A 17,807-nucleotide genomic window follows, 5' to 3' on the forward strand; every position below is an offset into this window, starting at 1 on the left:
CAGGGTGCCTAAAAGGTCACTTTGAGTTTCTGCCGAGAACATCACGCGGTTGGTGTACATCACGTTTGCACCAATATTTTATGCAAACATAACGGAAGGTCATCAACTCAAGTGAAGCTTTCACCACTTCCTATCCCAGGTCGAGGCGTCGTGCACGATTGGGTTGGCCCGGCGGTCTACTCTCTTTTGAACTCAGCTAAGGCAGCAGCTCCGGGACAAGACGGACACCTGGGCTGGGCAGGAGGGCGGGGCAGGATCGGGCTGAAAGGCGCGGGACTCAGCGAGCAGGAGTCGGAGGCCCGGCCCAGACGTTGCGTGGCAACTAACCACGCCTGCCGAGTGACTCAAGGGCGCGCGCTTCCGTCGTTCCCAGGAAGTTGTGGGCTCCTGGTCCTCCCCGGGACGGAGGCGGAAGCACAGCGTTTGGAGCTGGGCCGCTTTACCGCTGTTCATCATCAGCCCATGGCGGCCTACTCCTACCGCCCAGGCCCGGGCGCAGGCCCTGGTCCTGCAGCTGGAGCTGCGCTGCCAGACCAGAGCTTCCTGTGGAACGTCTTCCAGAGGTGCGTCCGGGGCCGCCCTGCTCCTCTGGCCCTTGGGCGGTCCTCGGTTTCCAGGGCCTACTCGCCGGCTCTCTCCTGCCCTCTTTTCCTCTGACCTCGTCCTACTCTCCTTCATCCCCGGCTTCCTCTCGTCTACAGTGGCGCAAGGCTCAGGGTCATGTTGGCGGTTCCTTTCGCTCAGGGCCGAGGGGCGCAGACCCTACAGGAGCGGGTGTGCTTGGTATAGGAACAGGGCAAAAATCTTGAGTCAGAAAAACAGCATCAGTAAAAGGAGCTGGCTACTTAACTGCAGCGTCTTCTGTCCCTGGTCGTCCTAATGAATTGCCTGATTGTCACAATGACTTACTTGTCCGAGAGAATCTTTACCTAATATGAAAAAATATGAACTGGTGCAGGTGTAAATTTAGACGGACTTGAAGAAAATCTCTGGCACACCTCAGCTAAGAAAAAGGTCTGACCTTCGTAACATTCCAGACCTAGTGTAAATTGGCAAAAATGATGTTTTAGCCATGTTTTATTTTTCCTTTATTTTTCATCATTAGCTCACTCGGTTTTATTGTTTGTTTGTTTGTTTGTTTTTTGTAGGGTTGATAAAGACAGGAGTGGAGTGATTTCAGACAATGAACTTCAGCAAGCATTATCCAATGGTGAGTTGAAGCCTGATCCATTCCCAGTAAGCAATTTCTTTTCTGGAATTTCCAAGTATGGAGGTCCAGTCATTACCAGTATAAGGTAAAGGTGTTTCTAAGCTACTGTGTCCACATTTCCTTGATTATCATTGTTGCCTCACCAAGCTCCAGGACAAATGTATGTGAGCTTCAGAAAATGCTTTGTGAGAAATGGGAGCCACAGTGTAGGCCTTGGGGGAGAGGTAAGAAGGCCAGTTCTGTGTCAGAGAGAGGTTCCTTAGGTATCCAGAAGGCCTTTGACCTACTTGGGTAAATCAGTCTTAGCAACTCCTCTGAAGAGGATCACCTGAGAAATTGTCAGAAATAATTGTTCAGTTGTTGAACGGTTTCAAAATAGTCCTTAAGTGCTTTTGTGGAAATGTATTTGCTGTAAGAACTTGGGAAATAGGTATGGCAAATGCTGTCAGCAGGATCATGGGGCGGTATTTATATAAACGTGAGGAACACTTTGTGTCCCAGCAGAATCAACAGGATTGTGGCCTTTGTATGGTGTCTTGGTATGGAGTCTTGTTTTTGCTGGTGTCAGCATCATTAATCTTTAGTGGTACCATTAGAGACTTTATTTTCTTTTTAAAATTATTTAATTTTAAGATTTATTTATTGGTGTGACTGTTTTTACCTACTTGATATATGTGAACCAAGTGCTGCCCACAGAGGACAGACGAGGGCTTCTGATTCTCAAACTGGAATTACAGATGGTTGTGAGTCACCATGTAGTTGCTGAGAATCAAACCTGGGTACTCTGCAATAGCAGCAAGTGCTTTAAACCCCTGAAGCTGTCTCTCCAGCTTCAACATTTTTCTTTCTTTTCTTTCTTGACCTTGAACTTGCACTCCTCTTTCCTGCAACTTTTTTAATACTGAGTGATGGTTTATTTTATACTGAGAAGAGAACCTAGAACAGTAGGTAAACATCTTACCAACAGAGTAATCCATAATCCTAGAGACATTTTTCTTATTAAATGTCATTTGTAATTCTTAAGGTGTGGCTGTCTTTTCTAATGGAGGGAGCTTGTTTCTCCCCAGGTGTGCTATATAAGCTTTGGAAGAAGTTAGTTGTAGCTCAAATTCTAGTTGGTCTTAATAATAAAAACTCAGAGTCAGATATTAGGGGGTGAAAGCTGAAGGATCAGAGAAGCATTGCCACTAGAAAGTTCTCACCTCTATCATGTTCAGACCAAAAGGGTGATCCTGTCCTCTGACTGCATCCTCTGACTGCCTAGACTGCACTATCTGGAGAGCTCCTGTCTCCTCCCGCCTTATATTCCTCTCTCTGCTCAGCTATATCACTCCTGTCTCTGCCTGCCTAGTGCTGGGATTAAAGGTGTGGGATCCCAAGTGCTAGGATCATCTTTGTGTGAGCTCTGTTTCTCTTTTAGACAGATTTGTAGCTCAGGGTGACCTTGAACTAAGAGATTCCTCTGCCTCTGTCCCCAGTCCTGGGATTAAAGATGTGTACCAATTAGTGTCTTTCAGGCAACTGTTAAACTTCTTTCTCTCTCAAGTAGGCTTCTGTTCCTAAGACTGGAGTTCTTATGACCTAACCTCTCCATAAAGGACCTGCCTTTTAACAATGGCAAATAAATGTTACTTTTAGTTTCAGGGGGAATAATTTTCAAACTTTAGCACTCTCTGGCTTTTAGATTATAAGCTTCATAAAGAATGGCTACAGCTATATTGTTCAGGGAACATTTATCATCAGATAGTTGCGTCTGAGTTCTCACTGCCCTTCTCAGAATTGCTGTTTTTGTGACTTAAACTATTTTGATTTCTAGTCAGTCCTCTAGGATTGGTTTTCTGCTATGTTAGGAAATTTAATTAGTATGTTATGGAAGGAATTGTGAAGTTAAAATAGCATGGTTTCTCACTTCAGTTTAGTCGTCTCTAAGACCTCTTGGTTGCTATGCAGTTGACACCATGCTAGGAGTGTTCATGGGTACACTGGGCCTCTGTGAGACTTGTTTACATGAGACCTGTTTACATAGAACAAGTATGGTCAGTGGACAGAAAGAACACAGAACAGGATTTGTCTTCTCATCTCTGCAACCACAGTACCTGCTAGAAGCAACTCATGGATAGAAATATTTGTTTTGGTTCACAGTTTGGGTTCAGTCCATCCAGAAGGGGAGGTTTTGGTGGGACAGAACTGTTCACTTCAGGGCAGCGAGGGAGCCTAAAAGGGGAATGCTGGTGCCCCCTTGTTCCTCTAGCTGTCTCCTTTTTCCCTTTTATTCTGTCTGGGCCCCATTCCAGGGCATAGTGCCACCTACATTCAGGGTAGGTCATTCCCTTAAATTAATCCCATCTGGACATACCCTCATACACAGGGTACTGTTATCTTATTAATCTCCTAGGTGATTGATTTTTAAATCCAATCAAGTTGACAGTGAAGATCAACTATCACAGGATTTCTCTATTTTTTTTTTTTTTTTTTTTTTGGTTTTTCGAGACAGGGTTTCTCTGTGGCTTTGGAGCCTGTCCTGGAACTAGCTCTTGTAGACCAGGCTGGTCTCGAATTCACAGAGATCCGCCTGCCTCTGCCTCCCGAGTGCTGGGATTATAGGCACTTGTCACCACAGTACCTCTTTTCCGTGCTTTTGAAGTACATTTGACTTAGCAAACATATCAGTGATTTGAGATGCATGTTTTGAAAACAGTCTTTTTTTTAAAAAAAAATTTCTTTTGGATATGTTTTTAGCAATAGAGTTCTAGTTTAGGATAAAAAAGAGCTGAGGGAAAGGGAAAGCACACTTATATATAAGCAAGATGATCCACTGTAAAATTATTATTCAGTCACTATGTCTTTTCTCTGCCACTGGCCTAGTTACATGGGTGACGACGATCTTCGTTGTCTTGTGTTGGTGCAGAGGGAGTTTGAGATCTGCTTGTTGTTGTTGTTTTGGGTTTTTTGTTTGTTTGTTATATGTGTGTGTATGTGTGTGGTGTTTTGGTTTTTGATACAGGCTCTCTCTATAGCCCAGGCTGGTCTCATTGTTTGTTATATGTGTGTGTGTGTGTGTGTGTGTGGTGTTTTGGTTTTTGATACAGGCTCTCTCTATAGCCAGGCTGGTCTCAACACTCCATCCTCTGGTCTATGCTTTCTGACTTCTTTGCGTGGGTGGTTTACAGCAAAGATATGATTTGTGGCAGAGCATTATTTTCCTCTGGACAGCGAGAGCCTAGTGGCTAACTACCCAAAAACGATAGACTCTCAGATTCAGGACAGTTGCCCGGCTGGTAGCCTGTGTACGAGTATGTCTCTCACTGATTCTAGGAGCCAGTTCCTGGTTTTCCACCCAGTTACCCCTTGCTACTTTTACTCTTTGTCTCCTCTGGGTAAAGAGCTGTTATGGGGAGTCTTGTTCTAGAGAGTTGTCAAGCCTCCACATGGTCTTTGGGACACCGGGCATAGCCTGGCATATCTGCTCTCCCCAGAAATTTGCACAACTGAAATTCTACAGAGAAACAGCATCCGGCCTCTGGTAATAACAGATAGTTTAAACTTGGAAGTACAGACTGGATGCTGACTAGGAAGTACAGAAGTGCTCAGGGCTCCTATAGGTTAAGGCAGCCAGATCTTCTGATGTCTTGGGGAGCAGGCCCCTGCTTGTAACCTCTATTCCAGAGCAGGCTTCTGAGTCTCATGGACTATTGTGTGCCAGATATCTAGAACATCTTATAAGTTCATCTTCTTTTGACTAATTGCTTTCATGTCATTTGTTTTCAGGTACTTGGACTCCGTTTAATCCAGTGACTGTCAGGTCAATCATTTGTAAGTATTCATGCGGACAGGCTGGGCAGTTGTTTCTGTGGGTCATAGAAACACTGCAGTCATACTGAGTGGGCTCCTAGGTCTGTATTTCTAGATGCTTTCACTTGTTTATATTTACATCGTAGTCTGTCCTTTCCAATTCTAGTTCTGAGGTTATACATGTATAAAATTTCCACGTTAGTTTTCTTTAAGCCTTATTTTTTTATTTTGGTAGTATCTTTTTAAAAATTCATTTTTGTGACTTTTATTTCTAAACTTTAAGAAATGCATTTACATAAGAATTATATATATATATATATGTTAGCTTATAACTATTTTACCTTGTGTTACTGATGACTTCGAAGTCTATAGAAAGGCAGTTTACATATAATAATTCTTTCTGCTGAATTTCATACATGTAACTGATTTCCTTCATGGTTTAGTAATTTTTCTTTGTTTTTTTGCAAGCTAGTGTTTGGTATTTAAAATACATGTATCAAGTGGGGCGGTGGTGGTGCACACCTTTAATCTCGGCACTCGGGAGGAAGAGGCAGGCAGATCTCTGTGAGTTCCAGGCCAGCCTGGTCTACAGAGTTCCAGGACAGACTCCAAAGCTACACAGAGAAACCGTGTCTTGAAAAACAAAAACGAAACAAACAAATAAAATAAAATAAAATGCATGTCCCAAGGCCTGAGCTGGAGTTGAGTCGTCCAGGAAGGATTCCCATCATTTTTTTTCTTACCAGGATATGAATTATCAGTTTGGATTCTCCCTGTGTATTAGTTACTTATTCATTGCTATGATGAAACACCATGACATAACTAAACGTATAGAATAAAGGGTTTATTTGGGCTTACAGTTTCAGGAGGTTAAAGTTTGTAATAGTGGGAAACAGTAGGCAGCAGGCCTGGGGGCATGAACAGGAAACTGAGCGCTCACCTGGAGAATGAAACTATTTTTTTTTAAAATGAAAATTCAGGTCTTAAAAATAAAATTCAAAGTTAATAGGGTACTAGACCAGGGTATCTTCTAATTAAAACAAGCATTCTTGCCCTAGGGGAACTCCTGAACCCCCTCTAGAGGTGGTACCTGGGCAGTAGGTAAAAGGGTTTACTCTGGCTCAGGACTAGGAGCTAGGGTGATGGGGCCCTTACCTTTGCGTACCATTTTCCTTCTGAGAAGGTGTTTTTGTTTTCCAGAACTTTCTGAAGTGTGAAACATTTTTTTCATAATTGTCTGCCTTCTACACCGTTGTGAGCGTGTGCTCTGGTTGTTATTGCTTAGGGGCTAGTGTTGGGTTACTGTCCTCCGCACTCCCTGCACCTCAGGCAGGGATAACTAGACCTTTAGGAATCTAGTAATTTGTTCAACAAACTAACCTTTACCAGCCAGCTGGTGGCTCTGTGCCAGCACCTGCCCTAGAAGTGGCATCAACTGTCAGTTCTGTACTGTGGTTGTCTTTTCTGTTGAACATACAAACCTAATGTGTGTCCGGTGTTCCTCTGCATCTCAGCTATGTTTGACCGAGAAAACAAGGCTGGTGTGAACTTCAGTGAGTTTACAGGTGTGTGGAAGTACATCACAGACTGGCAGAACGTCTTCCGTACCTACGACAGGGACAACTCTGGGATGATCGACAAGAATGAGCTCAAGCAAGCACTCTCAGGTTTTGGTAATTCACTTGTCTTAATTGTATAGCATATTTCATTTTGGAATATAGGAGTTCCTCAAGTTTTGTTTTACTTTGTTTAGTTTATTGATTTTCTTTAATTCAGTCCATGTGAAATTTCTGTTTATGTTGTACAGGTTCATATTTTGATTCTATTTTTGTCATGAAGATTTATATGTGACATGGAGTCTTTCACACAGTGTTTCATCCAAAATGAGATAAGGGCTATGCAAATCATGTATTTTTTGTGAAGTGAGATGGTGTCATTAGCAAAATTGAGAATGTGGCTTTTGGAACAATTTAAAGTAGAAAAATGGAAATACAGTGCTTCTGAGTAGTTGGCAGCTTCTATGTGGTGGTTTGTCAAAGTATGTGAACACAGTGATAAAATAACACAAAAAGCTAATTCTGTAAAGAAAATTTATCAATTCATTCAAATTTTGCTTCAGTGGGAAATTATAAAGTATGTGTGCCCATTCTCAAATGCATTTTGTGCGTGTGTGCTTGGTGTGGGCTTAGGCATGCAAAGTGTGCTGTGTTTCTCACAAATATTCATAGTACCTGCCCAGAGTGTGATTAGAAGCTCCCAGAACTAGCCTTGAGTCTGAGAGAAAGCTGGGATTTACTTACAAAAGAATCAGTGAGATGTTTGCCTCCCACATACCTAGATTCGGATTGGGAACCGTTTCATAGAGTGCTCTCTGTTCTTGTGCCCTTACCAGACTCTTTTGTGTCTAGAAGTTTTATTAAAAAGTGAACTATAATCTAATGTATTGTAGATATCTTGAGTTTTACTTTCCTAAAGTATGTTATTTCCCACTTATGTGGATTGTATAATTCTGCCTTTTCTCCTTCCAGCATGGCAATGATCACCCCTTTTCTTTAAACTTCTCTCTTCTCACTTTGTCCTTGGGGCCAGTTAGAAGCGTAAGTGCCCTCCGTGTCATGATCAGAATCTTCTGTAGGAGAGCATGTTTGTTCAGGGGCCAGTGGGCCGTCTTGGGCAGTGCCACCATCTCTCTCAGTTTCCAGACATCTCTCAGCTCAACAGTCCCCTCTGAACTCTCCTGGTAGTTCTGCCATGGTTTCTCTGTTTGTCCTGATGCATTTCTCCTAAGTGTCGAGGAAAAAGATATGTATTTCTGTTTGCACGCTAATTTGAGATATTTTTGGTGGCAGCTATTAGGAAGTTGGCTTTAGAAGCAATGGTTATTACTGTTGGGAAATTATTAGAGAATAAGAGAATCTGTAGTGTTTCAGGCTGACCCAGTGTTACCTGTGGTATCTAATGGGACACCTGGTGAGTCTAATGATTGTCTGTTCACGGAGACCATTGCTACTAAGTTCTGTAGCCAGGTACAGAGATCTGAATGGTCATGAACACTGCCCTGTAGGTGTGGCTTTTGTTACTTGTTAATTACTTCACCTGCAGTACAGCCATCTGTTCTGGTGGGCAGCCCAGTTGGAGTTAATAATCCCTCATCTCAAACCCTCCACGTCTTTGAATATCCCCTTTTCCATGTGGCCTCTGGCAACTTATGTAGTTTGGGGTTTTGTTTGTTTGGTTTTTTGTTTGTTTGTTTGTAAGTATAATGAACTACCGCTTACCTATATTTTCAGCCATGTTCAATCATGTTGCATCTGCTTATCTCCTTTATGGTGAAGGTTTAGGCAAATCTGAAGCCTGTGGCATGACCTCCAAGTAATACGGTTGCTTACCATTGACTCATTTCACAAGGTTACTGGTTTTCAAAAATGCTTTGAGTGAGATTAGGCAAGGCCCACGTATAGCCTTTCTCAGGCCATTTGCTGGTTGTTGGAACAGAGATTAGTCCCAGGCAAATCATCCCTGTATCCACTAGAGGTCACTAATTTAGGTCAGGCTGTGTGTGATTGCATTGGGATTCCTCAGGAAGCACAGGGCTATGTTGCTTCTGGTAGTGGAACTTGTCCAGGTGCTCACTTCCTGGTGCTGACAAACCTGGCCACAGGTCAGTAGCCTGGACCAGTGGTGTAAATGGAGTTATTGTTCTGGTGGTGTCATACCTTCTCTTAGTTTCTAGGTAGAAAAGGACTTTTGTCTATCACCAAAGGTGTTGGCTGTTGGAAGTAGAAATAGAATATTTCCATTCAGTGAGATTCTCACCTCTGGAGCTACAGAAGAACATTCCTGACACACTTAGGGCAGTGTTGGAAAGTAGATATGTCTCCATATTACTTTACTCAGGCCCTTCAGCCTCTTGGGAGGGTATTCTACCTGGTCTATCCTGAGATAGACAAGACTGACTCATTATGATCTGCTTTTGCTACTTGTGCAAGAGTGGAGGCCTCGAGGTGGCCATAACAAGTGGTGTGCAACCTGGCAGTCAGCAAGTTGGGTCTAAGATTGTATCTCACTGGTTAGTCCTAACCAGGCCACAGGGCTGAGCGAGGAGCTCTGTAGAGGCCAGTTTGCTGCCAGATTTTAGCTCCTCTAGGGAGCGTTCTCTTTTGCTTTACTTCTTTGTAGTTTACTTTGCTCGTCTGTCTGCCTTTTGTCTTTGCTTTCTCTACAAGAGTGCCAATGGTCAGAGAAATTTCAAGTTAATTCTAGCAGCAGTGGGGTTCCTTTCATGCGCAGACAAGAACTCTTATATATTTGTTCTCGTTTCATTGGTCCTTTCCTGTCCTGGCAGGAGACCAACAATACCTGTATTTCTCTGTTTTCAGAGGGTCAGGGCTTACCCAGGGCTACTACCTCACATGCGAGGTGTAAGGAAGTGAGGCGTGGCAGCGTTTCCTTTGGGCTATTTCTTTCAGATTTGATTAGAGGTCCTGTTTCCTGTTTGATCAGTTTCAATGTCACACATTTGATTAGGGTTCCAGAATGTAAGCTCCTGTCCCCACTCCCTGCAATTGCTCTGGAAGGTGCTGTGAACATGTTTTTATGTTTGAACATTTTTAAGTATAATGGCTAAGTTTTATACAGTAATTAACTGTGAGATTCAGCCAATAGGTGTACATATACTTACAAAGTTTCCAACAAGACTGAAAACCAGTAAAAATATTTTGGTACCTGGATTTTGTCTCCGGAAGCAATAAGTATGCTACAGTCACACAGGTGACAAGGGAAGGAAGCAGATGAGGGGTGTCTTCCTTAAACATGGCGTTTGGTCATGTCTGTATGTCTGGTGTATCTACACATCTCACATCTGTCATCCCCTACTAAAGACCTTTTCAAACACACTGAAAATTTGGAAATGGAATTATAATGCCAGGTGATCTTTCATTGATCCTAAACTTCAATGAGGCTGATTATCTGTACTCTCAGAAACTTAGAATCGTATTGCGTAAGACACATTATTTACTCTAACCTTTACGAGGCCAATTAGCTGCATTCTCAGAACCCTGATCCCAAATGAACTGATTTGTGTAGGAGTCCCTGTCAGTTAACTACTTTCTTTATGTTGACACACATGTAACTAGAACTTTCAGTGGTATTTAGCTTTAGTGTCTTCTAATGATGAGTGACCAAGAACAGTAAGTCACTGAGAACATTCATGTCTAGATGAGTTAATGTAATGAGGTCTCCACTGGGTTCAGGAATACCAAGTCTCACTACCTTGTGGGTGTTTTCTTAGGCACAAGCAGAATGAGTACAGTTAGTAACATAAACCAGAGAGGTCATAGGAAGCAAGACAGCAAGTAGACTTGCAAGTTGGTACTGGTACATAAGATCACTTCACAGTTCTGACAACATATTTATTTCAGAAAATTGTATTTAAGTAGCATACTTAGTTTCCAGAGTGCCTTTCAATAAGTTTGTACTTTTTTTCTCTCTCTCTTATTCCCATCTAATCACTGTTTGATCTGAAGGGTCTTAGAAAAGTTACGGAGTATAAAATATAAGTCATGCTTTATTCTTCTCCTAGCCTATCTTGACTCTTTTCTTCCCTCTCCAAGGGTACCGGCTCTCTGATCAGTTCCATGACATCCTCATCCGCAAATTTGACAGACAAGGACGAGGGCAGATCGCATTTGATGACTTCATCCAGGGCTGCATTGTCTTGCAGGTGACCAAGCAACTTCATGTGGGTTTGCTGTGACATCAGAGGTGGGAAGGGGGGCAGGAATGGAGTAACCATCAGAGTGAGTACTTCCCTTCTGTGTAAGGTTTGAAGCTAGAAAAAAAAAATTTTTTTTTAACCCTTGGAACCAGGATCATTTGCCTTGTGATGTTTCAGACGTTGTCCCCTATTGATGTCACAGCTGTTATGGCATCATAACGTAAGACATTGCATTTTTATGGTAAAGCTGGTGTGATGAACCTTGGTACTAGTCATATGTAAGTCTAGCAATATGTTTGTATATAGTACATAATTTGAAATTTTCAAACAGAAAGCAACAACAGAGATAACAGTATAATGATCATATTTAACAGCTGTTAGCTCAAAGTGGGTTATGTGTGACACTTCCTTGCTCCAGCCCCTTTATCTAAAGTAGATTCAGTTCATAGAAAGCAAATGTTTTCTCCATTAATACTTCAGTAGAACCTGTCTCTAAGAGATAAGTCCTTAGAGATTGAATCTAGGCTGAGGTCACTTCTGTTGGTTGCAGAACCACTGAGATATGTGGACAGTATTAAGTCTTGAGATACAATGTAGAATTTAGGAAAATATTCTCAGTCAAAGAAAGTCAGTAAAGGTGCATCTCCTCTTATTGAACTGCTAATCACAATCCTCCATGGTTTCTTAAAAAATGAATTTGAAGGCCTAGAGAGATGACTTGGCAGTAAAAGCACTTACTGGTCTTCTAGATGATCCAGGTTTGATTCCCAGTACCCACATGATAGCTAACAACCATCTGTGACTCTAGTTCCAGAGATTCCAATATCTTCTGGCCTCCATGGCCAGAAGTGAGTGTATATGGTATACAGACATACATTCTGGCAAAACACTCATACAAATAAAATAAAAATAAATCTTAAAAAAGTAAATCATTCTGGGCCTAGTATGGTGTAGGCCTATAATCCTAGCTTCCAGGAGCCTAAAGTAATAAGATTCATGAGCTCTAAGCAAGCCTGGCTACATAACAATACCCTGTCTTAAATAAACAAGAACCAAAAAGATTTTGACATGTCACCTCCTCCTGTTCTTCATGCTATTGGAGAACTGGTCTATTGGTATTCAAGCCTCAAGTCTCTGAAAGACTACTTCTGCCTCTACTCTCAGTTCCCATGAGGTTAGGGAAGCTTACAGTGTAAGAAGACATTTGGTGTGAAATCTCACAGACTGTGTCTGAATTATTATACTGTTAAGAGTTTGGATTTGAGAGTGAAGTTCTGATCCTTGTATTTCTGGATATGCAAAGGTTTGAGCTTTTTCTCAACCTCCTAGGTAGCCTAGTCAAGTCCAGAAGAAGCTCTCCATTCTATACACCCTGTGCTCTGTTGGTATTGTCTCCTATGGGGTGGGGTGGGGTGGGTAGCCAGTTTCTTGGATCAGTTTTACCTTTGAAAAATGACTGGAAGTGCTAGAAAGGTCAAGAATCCAAAAGGAAAGAGAACAATGTGCGATGTAGGTAAAAGTTTCCTCAGAAATGTGTTTCTTTTTTTCTAAAATGCCCAGACTGGCTTTGATTTTTCTCTATGTAGCTGAGAGTGGCCTTGAATTCCTGGTCTTTCTACCTACACCTCCTAAGTTCTGGGATTATAGGCCTGAACCAGCACTCTGGGTAATTCATTATCCTTTGTGTTTTGTTTTGTGGCGCTGGGATTGAAATCAGAGCCTTGCACAGGTTAGGCATGTTTACTCCTTTCTGTAGTCATTTGTCACTGATAGAGAGACATGTTCTGGAGGATATGTTATTAGGTGAAGTTATTGTGCAAACATGAGTGTGCTTATACATATCTGGATGACAGAACCTTGTTATACATGTGAACTGTATGGTAGATCCACTCTGTTACCTTTCTTTCTCTTACTGTTAAAAAAAAAAAAACGACATAAATCAATTGGAAATAAGATATAGGTTCACAGTTTTAGAGGTTTTAGTTCAGACTTGGCCCGTTGCTTTGGGGGTTTATGGCAAACAGATGAGAAGGTGATTGGAGTCCCAGTACTCCTTTTTGGGCACACCACTAGTGGCCTAATTTCTTCCCACTAGGCACTATTTCCCTAATGTACTATGTGCATTTAGACAGAGCTTTGTAAACAGAGATTGTGTTTTTGTTTCCCGGACTCTCAGACCCAAATAATCACGCAGAAACTCTGTTAGTTACAACATTGTTTGGCCAATGGTTCAGATGTATTCCTAGCTAGCTTTATTCATTAACCAATAAAAGCAACACATATACAGAATGACATCCCATATCATCTCCCCTTTTCTGTCTAATTAAGAAGAAAAGTTTTAACTTTAACGTAATAAAATTACATGTATAGAACAGTATCAAGCAAGAATTATAGTTATAGTATTTAGTCCATTTACATTTGGCAAATTAAGAAAAATTCTCTATCATCTATCCTATCTTTGTGAGTCTAAAGTTTTATATCTAATTTATTTTTATCATAACTAAGGAAAACTATAATTATAACTATATAGTTTTCAACTCCCATCAAAGACCCCAGAAGATATACCTAAGCAAACAGAAAGTGTGTTGTAAGCAACTTCCAAAGTTTTAGAATTGACAGAGACATCCTGCTGCCTGAACAGTAACCCAAAGTTCTTCTGTAACATTAGGGCATCCGTCTTCAGCCTACAGGCCCATAGATAGTATCTGGTAGACTTTTCAGTGAAGCAGGACATTTGAAGATCTGTTTTGCCTTGTAATGGCAAAGTTCATCATTGCTTTCTTCCTTTTAAAATGAAAATAAACATTTATAAACAATAATTTAGGAAATTTGGGCATAATTTTCTCCAAACTGCTCCTGCTTTTTGTTGGGAGAAGTATTTTTAGGGTTCATGGAGACCTTTTGGGAATCTTGTTCCATCAAACCATGCATGGGCCTTTTTAGCAGATTTTTAAGATTTAGATAGTAGTGTCTTATAGTCCACCACTGACCAAGACATAGTTTTTTTGCCATGTGACTATAGTTCATTTTACGGATAATAGTATTTTCTGGAGAGTGGGGAACATTAAGACAGGCTCTTGTAATGTAGCCCAGGATGATCTTGAACAGTTCCCTCAGCCCCAATGCTGAGATTCAAGTTTGTGCCACCACCTGACCTTCAAAACCCACTCATGTCTAAAGTAGGAGGTAGACCATGAACTGTTGAGTCTTGATGTGCTAGGGCTGTTGATTTCTGTTAACACATAGAATTCCCTTGTGTCTGTTTTTGGTTTTGCTTTGTTTTCTTTAGAAATACTGAGAACATACTTAAGGTCTTCATAAGTTTGTTCAAAATTGTCATGCACATAGCCTAGTCTTACAAAATATGGTTGGAATCTGGGCATGGTAGCACTGTGCTTTTAATCCCAGTCTCCAGCACTCTGGAGGCAAAGGCAGGTGGATGAACCTCTTGAGTTCAAGAGCAGGCTGGTCTGCAGACCTAGTACCAGGCCAGCTAGGGTTACATAGTGGGACCCTGTCTCAAAAACATAAAATAACAACAAAATAAATGGAATCTATGGTCTTGTTCATCTACTTCTCACCTGTCTGGGTCCAAAGTCTACTGAAGGGGAAGTGGGCTGGGGAGGCTGAGCCCTGCATGATGCTTATACACTACATGTAGTTAACCCTTCCCCCACTGCACCCTTCAGCACATGTGCCCTTTGGGCAGTGTCTCTGTCCTGGGCTACCCAGACCAGGTTCATGAGATGGCTGTGAAATGTGAAGAAGGGCCTGTGTGGTATATAGTTGGGTAGATCTGCCGTACCCTTTGTTGCCCACAGAGGCACTGACTAGAGGTGCTCAAGACTACGCCCGTGCTTTCCTGTGTGAATGCCGTTGCACTCTCCTTCTAAGAAGTGAGGGAAATGCTTTGCTTCTGAGATTGGGTCCTCGGATGTCTTTTATCTAAGTACACTGTTCTGTGTAGTAAATTCTCAATGTCTATGCTTCTCCCAGAGGTTGACAGACATATTCAGACGCTATGACACGGATCAAGACGGCTGGATTCAGGTGTCTTATGAGCAGTATCTCTCCATGGTCTTCAGCATCGTATAACCAGGCCCTGTGAACAGCAAGCACAACATGCAAAAAGACTGAAAATGCCAAATTTCTTACCTGTGATAAAACAGGGCACAAGTGCAGTTAGATGCTGTTCTTCCCTAGGATGTATAATTAATACTTGGGGACCTGGCTGTACATATGTGAATAACCCGGTTAGTGATTCTGTCGTGGCACCCTAGCTACACTGTTAGAATACAAACCTTGGATTTGCTGACTAATTGTGCCATGAGGTGAAACTTAATAATGGCTCGGGATTCTGCTCTCAAACTATCATGTTCTTTTCTAGATGTCTCTAATTCTGTAGTTGAAATGCTTTTATTAGCTTTTATTAGAGTTTTAAAATAATATGGAACCTGCACAGAAGGCTTTTCATGTGCCTTACTTTTTTAAAAAAGAGTTTATGTATTCATTGGACTATGTAACATAAGCAATAAAATGATGATACAGACTGGTTGCCTACTTTTGGCGTGTTTTTTTTTTTTAAATCAAACAGGTGGAAGAGATGTACCCATTGTTGATGCTCTAGTTGGCAGTGTGAACCTGGGAGTGTGGGGCCTAAAGTGAGATGGACTAAAGTCTTAGTAACAGTCAACTTTATTAATCATCAGACAATTTATCAGACACTCTGAGAGTTAAGAATCACATGACTAAGGTGTTTAATCTGTGACAAGCCACATGTGGAAAAACGTTTCCATGGAGGCATATGAATAACGACGCTGAAGTAAACTCACTTTTGCCACACCTGGGAGGAGCACAAAAACACATTCCAAGAGCAACTCTGTTTTGAAGAAACTGAGGTCACAAAACTCTTGTCTTGTTTTCTCACAAGCACTCAGAATTCTCACATGACTTCATTCTTGTACTGTGTTCCAACACATGTCTCTAAATTCACTGTCTCATGTGTACTTTCCTACATGAAATTATGTCCAACAGACAAGCAGGATAGATGGGCTAGGAAGATGAGGTTTAACCAACCAGAGCTAAGAACCAAGTTACATTACCTTACACCAGCTCTGGGGATAGGAACCCCTTCATGTCCCCTACTTGTCAACTCTGCTTGAAGGAAGTAGGTTATGCTTTAGGAGGGATGGGGTATTAAGACAATTGGATAGATGTCAGAGATGAGAATCCATAGAGATCCATAGAGATCTATCCATCTGTTTCTGGCCAAGGATGGCACTGGAAGTTTGTTTCCTGTGCTGTCTGGTTTATAAGACCACAGAGGGATGGGGCTACATTCTGTGGTGGGAGAGTTGTATTGCCTCTTGGACTTTGACCTTGTAAACCCCATTATGGGAGTCTCCAGATGTGCTCTGAGGATCCATCCATGTTGGTCATCTCCCAGACATTGACCCACACTAGCAAATGACTCTGTTCAGTGATGTCAGCCAGTACACAGTGAAGTCCATGAGTTCAGTAATGTAGGGTGTCTCCATCTTTGTAAAGGCTACTACCTGGGCTCATCTTCCACTTCTAGCCGCCAGTCATGACTGCTCCCTCCCAGCTCTGTCTGCATCCATCCTCTACAGCCTCAGCCGGCAGAACCATAATGCTTCTGCTCTCACCTGTTCATGCTCATATGGCACCAAATATGAGTATCACATGTCTAAGTACTTGCATTGCACATCTGAGCATTTTCATGGCCTAACCCTTAGTGCATGAATTGCTTACTTGAGTACCCATATGTGGTCGTTTGAATGTAATTGGGCCTCATAATCTCATAGGGAGCAGCACTATTTGGTGTGGTTTTGTTGGAGTGGATATGGCCTTGTTAAAGGAAGTGTGTCACTGTGGGGAGGACTTTGAGGTTTCCTATGCTCAGGATACCACCCAGTGTCTCAGTTGACTTCCTGTTGCCTGCAGAAACACTCTCAGTTCCAGCACTGCATCTGCCTGCATGTCACCCTGCTCCCTGCCATGATGATAATGGACTGGAACTCTGAGTGAGCTATCCCAATTAAATGTTTTCTTTAAAAGTGCTGCTGTGGTCATGGTGTTTCTTCACAGCAATGAAAACCCTAACTAAGAAACTGTCACACTTCTGAGTACCTGCACCAACAATATACCTTAGGTCCTGCTACATAATCCTGTGCCCCCACACCATACAACTGAGAAACTGCCATACACATCTGAGTATCTGGTCCCTATAATTGAGTACCTGCACTGTATATCTGAGGACCCACCCATAGACACCTGAGGATCTGCTACACACATCTGAGTGGTTGCCCCACCTGAGAATTCACACAGCATATTTGAGCACCTGCTTCCTATGCCTGAGTACTTCTACTGTACACCTGAAAGCCTGCCCCAAACCTGTACTGCACTCCTGAGTTTCTACATCACATAATCTTTGCATAACCTTTACTACATGCCTGAGAACCTGCTCTGTCCATCTGGGTATCTGCACCTCACATGAGAATGGAGTGCCTTGATTGCACGTATGTGAGCTTATACCACACACCTGGGAATGTGCCACACCCAAGAATGAAGTGCCTGTGCCACATACTGGGTGTGTCTGTGTCATAATCCTGAGTAGAGTACCTGCTAGGGCCCACTGCTGTCATTAGTAAGGCCTGAGCTTGGATTCTTGACCTGAGCTGGGTCACTTTCAGAAATTCAAAATAGCCTGGACTTAGGGTTCCAACTGAGGAAGGTAGAGTGACAAGTGGGCTGGAAATTGTGGAGTGGGGACTTCGCTGTTCTTTCAAAGGCCAGGGAAGGAAGTGGCTCATGGGGTGTAGGAGGGTCAATGGCAAAGCAGGTGCCCACCTTAAAAGAAGCAGTGCTCTGTTCCTCCAGTCTACCAAACTGCCCAGCACAGACTCCATCCAGCCCTTAGCAGAGAAAGCAAGGAAGCCTGTTGTAGGAAAACCTTGTTCAGTGTTTATCTTCTGTACCCCCATGGGTTTGCTCAGCCTAGCCACATGGGGGCAGTGCAGTCACATCACAACGGGCCCTGCCCATCCAGGGCATTTGCAGAAGCAACAG

General features: G+C 42.4%; 1 protein-coding gene across 2 annotated transcripts; it reads left to right on the plus strand.

Annotated features, from left to right (window-relative positions):
* The first annotated feature begins 362 nt into the window (after positions 1-362).
* On the plus strand, positions 363-15,268 carry Pdcd6 (programmed cell death 6). 2 transcript variants are annotated; one of them, XM_038323799.2, is made up of 6 exons: positions 363-563; positions 1,149-1,210; positions 4,979-5,023; positions 6,517-6,669; positions 10,615-10,724; positions 14,715-15,268. In XM_038323799.2, exons 1-6 carry the CDS (start codon positions 463-465, stop codon positions 14,811-14,813), a joined length of 570 nt encoding a protein of 189 aa, XP_038179727.1. In that variant the 5' UTR covers positions 363-462; the 3' UTR covers positions 14,814-15,268. The 2 variants fall into 2 exon arrangements, with proteins under 2 accessions (XP_038179727.1, XP_038179726.1); XM_038323798.2 differs by having other exon boundaries at positions 364-563; positions 6,517-6,675.
* Positions 15,269-17,807: the final 2,539 nt, after the last annotated feature.

Source organism: Arvicola amphibius, chromosome 3, assembly GCF_903992535.2.
Source record: "Arvicola amphibius chromosome 3, mArvAmp1.2, whole genome shotgun sequence".
NCBI classification, from domain to species: Eukaryota; Metazoa; Chordata; class Mammalia; order Rodentia; family Cricetidae; genus Arvicola; species Arvicola amphibius.